The 4,761-nt window shown below is 36.5% G+C and overlaps 1 protein-coding gene across 2 annotated transcripts in view; it reads right to left on the reverse strand.

Annotated features, from left to right (window-relative positions):
- Nucleotides 1-824: 824 nt before the first annotated feature.
- Nucleotides 825-4,761, reverse strand: part of LOC106470753 (G protein-activated inward rectifier potassium channel 3-like) — a 19,837-nt gene continuing 15,900 nt past the window's right edge. For both annotated transcript variants that reach the window (XM_013931321.2, XM_013931320.2), the window contains exon 3: nt 825-3,186. In XM_013931321.2, the coding sequence (XP_013786775.1) occupies nt 3,174-3,186 (13 nt within the window). In that variant the 3' untranslated portion in view covers nt 825-3,173. The remainder of the gene's footprint in view (nt 3,187-4,761) is intronic.

Raw genomic sequence — 4,761 nt, forward strand, 5'->3', positions numbered from 1 at the left:
TTTCAAATCTCTTTCTTGATGCAAAAAACCCGTTCTCGAAGAAATTTTCGTAAATGGTCAAATGTCTGACCTTGCGATTTATTAATTGCTACGGTGAAGAACAAATGCACGAAGGTATAACTTTTCATAAAAAATACTTATAAACTTTTGGACTAAATTTTTAAAAATCTCTTACCGAAAGTGAAAAACATCAATAATAGTGTATTGTAACGCCATCTGTTGGGTAGAAAAGATATTTAAATTGTTTCTGACATATACAGTCATCGGAGTTTATTATGTAATTTGATATTATCTCTGATTTAATATACAATTGTATTCGTCTTTTTCCGAATATTCAAAGAGTTTGTTATAGATATGATATTAAATATACTGAAAAATAAATATGATAATAATAAAAAGTTAACATAAAATCCTAACTCGACTTTGAACTAAAGACTTCCACATGATAGTCGAGTGTAATAACCAATGTTACATCTAGTTTTTTTTGTAATCCACTTTTAATAAATCTCATATTTAAATTGTTATCTATCCTGTTTTTTCCCGTAATATTTTGCTCTAAACACGATGACTTAATAAAAAAAGCTATAGACATTCCGCACTCGACTGTGATTTGAATACGACTTTGTTTGTCTTGAATTTCGCGCGAAGCTACACGAGGGCAATCTACGTTAGCCGTACATAATTACCAACATGTTTGGTGGGGTGAGGATTCGAACCCGCGACCCTCAGATTGCGAGTGAAGCGCCCTAACCATCTTTGTATATTGTTACTTAACATGTAGTAAGTAACTTTGCTATTTTTAAACACGAAGGACAATTGTATTATAGAGTATATAAAAGAATGTTTAATATACATACAACATAATTAAGTACAACACAAAATAAATTGATCCGAAACTTGGGTACTCGATTCGATTGGCCGAAATCCGTTCCGTAAGTTCAAGTCTCGCTCCTGTCTGCGCTTCGAAAATGTCTCTACAGAATGTTGAAACATGGAGATTCTTAGACAACTTTTCGAGTTCACACTTGCCAGAATGTTGAAACATGGAGATTCCCAGACAACTTTTCAAGTTTCACACTTGCCAGAATGCTGAAACATGGAGATTCCCAGACAACTTTTCGAGTTTCCCACTTGCCAGAATGTTGAAACATGGAGATTCCCAGACAACTTTTCGAGTTTCACACTTGCCAGAATGTTGAAACATGGAGATTCCCAGACAACTTTTCGAGTTTCACACTTGCCAGAATGCTGAAACATGGAGATTCTTAGACAACTTTTCGAGTTTCACACTTGCCAGAATGCTGAAACATGGAGATTCTTAGACAACATTTCGAGTTTCACACAATTAACTTCGGTCCCATCTGGCACCGTTGTTGCGGCAACATCTGAACAACCACGTGACAGAAATGCACATGTTGTAATTTCTTCCGATGTAAACAGAGATTCAAATGGCGCATTTCTGTCACGTGACTGCATTGTCATAAAAGTATCAGACGATAATCTATTTATTTGTTTATATCTAAGCTGCTTGGACTATCTGGTGCCGTACCATAATTTTGAGCTACAAGGATGGCAGCACCAATCACCATCCCTTGGGCTACTGTTTACAAAAAAAAATGATGGGATTGAACGTTACAATGTAACGTGCCCACGTGTGAAAGGGCGAGTATGTTTGGTGCTGGGTTTCGAACTTGTGATCCGCCAGGACGCCATGATGTCACCCAAAGAATGTATATTTAGTAATGGTATATAATTCATATAAGATATACCGGAGATAAGCGATGATATATATATGAGATATATGGGATATATCGGAGGTAGGCTTTAAAACTGTTACATGTAACCACCTACCTAGTGACACCAGTGTGTCACTATTGTCTTACAACGTGATAATTTTGTAATTAATTGACTTCCTCAGTGCTTTTATTTTGTGTTATTATGTTATAATTACGTGGGATAAAAAAAAAAATCTGTCTTAACCTGTTAATAAAACAAGAGGGAATCCTCAATAGCCGCGGCATTTGAAATTATTTTAGGCAGGATTAGAGTCAATTAATCTATGAGACCTTTGTTTCCCATTTTATTAGCGATATTTTTGTGCGCGGGAAATACCAAGCGTGGGGCGCGCGTATACCCGATTCGATTTTATTACTCATCAGGATCTCTACCAGCCTACCCTCAAATTGAAATTATTTTATGCAGGATTAGAAAAAATTAATCTATGAGACCTTGGACGTGGTCAAATACATCAATCGACATGGTCTGACCTCCTGAGTCCAAAAGTATAATTATATCTCAAATCGATCAAGAGATGACAGAGCTATGAGTTAAAAGTTTGTACTTGGGGGGAAAAAATACTCGGAGCTGTTCTATGAGCCGATATGCCGCGGCAAAAAAATACTAAAAACAATTGCGTAGGAAGCGAGAGGACCCAGGCCGTCCCACTTTTCAATCTGTCCCAGTAAAAATTAGATAAATTACTCTCAGGAAAAAGCGGGAGAATGCATAAAATTTAATCCAGAACCAACGAATTTCCAGAGCCTTAAAGCAAGCCCTAGACCCCGGCGTAATGGGTGCACCTGTGGTACATATTCCCTCGCTTCGCTCTGTCAAACAAACCTTGTCCCCCACTTTTAATTTGCCTCCTACACCTCTGAAAAAATGTTATTTATTTACATACGACCCCATAGTGAGAGAGTTAATTTTCACGCCTATGAATTCAAATTTTGTTTCTCAAAGTTTTGTGAAAGTTGATAGTTTACCTTCCAAGTTCTTTTTGAAATGTTTATGAAACATTGTTTTGGTTTTGTATTTCCTGACGGTATAAAAAATTAGTTTAACTGCACACTGTAACCTGAAACTCGTGAGAAGTTTTAATCGGTTAAAACTCATACCACAGTTTTTTGACTGTCATCTATCATAGATTTAGTCACTGACGTCACAAACACGTTCCCAGTCTCTTCGTTACGTTAATATATCGTACAGAAAAAAATCGACGAATTAATATCCTTCAAAGCCTTTCAGTATTTCATTTGAAACGATACTTTGCTCATAACTGAACTTGAAATTTGATTTTTTATTGTGAAATTTATATTTATATTAACACCATTAAAAGAGAGAGAGAGAGATAAATCGTGCAGGATCGTATATTCATCCAGGATAGGTCCTATCTTCTATAGATGAAACCTGAGAAAAAAAACAGATTACACACAATTAACTATAATTAAAAATAGTAAAGATGGCGGATTTTACACACACAAAAAAAAACTTCAAACTAAGGTTAATATAATTAATTACATTACCTGTTCTAAATGTTTGATATGCATGATTAGTAATAATTAATTAAATGTCTGAAGGGCGACCTCTGGCGAACAACTGGAAACAACTATAACAGACGACTACGAGACTCCTGAAAATAAGTGCCCTAATATAAGTTTATCGAGATACTAATAATAGTTATAAAAAAATTCCAAAATTAAAATGATAATGAAAAAGAAACGTTGATATTATTAAAATGTTTTCACGATTGTTAAATAATGTTTATCACGGCTGCAAGAGATCTATCCGAGCATAGTTGTATTCAATTTTGAACTGATAGACTAGAGGGAAGGCAGCTAGTCACCAGCACGTACCGCCAACTCTTGGGACTGTTCTGACCAAATACTGGGATTTGACTGTCACTCAAATTGAGCACTCACGGCCTCAAAGTTCGGAGAAAATTTTTTATGGAAACGGGACGTAAACCACGAACTCTCAGATACAAAGTCCGTTTATATAAACCAAGCCGACCCTCTTTTCGATGATTTTAAGGAAAACAACTCGTTTATCATGTAGAAAGCGCGAGGCTACACAATAAGCTATCAGTGCTCTGCCTCTTATGGGTATCGAAACCCGATTTTGGGCGTTATGAGCCTTCAGAGTTGCCGCTGAGCAACCGAAGTGGGGGGGGGGGCAATCCTCGTTCAGGAAGATATCAGAGGAGCTAACGCCGCAATACTTTTCCTCAAATATCTGTTCGTTGAATTTTAGTGAATTAAGATTTAAACCTTTCGTTCAAAGTCTTCATATTATATTTAAAGGAAAAAAAACTCGACGTTATGCCAATGTTACATTATTCAAAAGTTTAAAATAATGTCGTGTTCAGAAAGTGTGGGAATTAACGAAAATAAACATAAGTGAATTAAAAACGTATATGTTGATAAATAAATTATAAAAATAATTCCACATACTTTTCCTTTGCTATTCTTTTACAAAACGCTCTCCAGTAGCCCAGCGGTAAATCCGGTTTTTGATACCTTTGGTGGGCACAGCACAGATAGCCCTTTGTGTAGCTTTACTTTTGACAACAAACTAACAAAATATGTTTTGTTTTTTGAATTTCGCGCAAAGCTACACGAGGGCTATCTGCGCTAGCCGTCCCTAATTTAGCAGTGTAAGACTAGAGGGAATGCAGCTAGTCATCACCACCCACCGCCAACTCTTGGGCTACTCTTTTTACCAACGAATAGTGGGATTGACTGTCACATTATAACGCCCCCACGGCTGAAAGGGCGAGCATGTTTGGTGGGACGGGGATTGCGAGTTGAGAACCCTAACCACCTGGCCATGCAACAAAATGTGATAAACTGTTCGTAAAAGTAAGAGGAAAATTAAGTTGAGTGACTGTATCAGTTGAAATCTTTGATCTGTATATTGCGGTCAATTAAACCTTTAACCTGTATATTATGGTCAGTTGGAACCTTTGACCTGTATATTATGGTC

This window comes from Limulus polyphemus, unplaced genomic scaffold, assembly GCF_000517525.1.
Source record: "Limulus polyphemus unplaced genomic scaffold, Limulus_polyphemus-2.1.2 Scaffold4201, whole genome shotgun sequence".
Classification (NCBI taxonomy): Eukaryota; Metazoa; Arthropoda; class Merostomata; order Xiphosura; family Limulidae; genus Limulus; species Limulus polyphemus.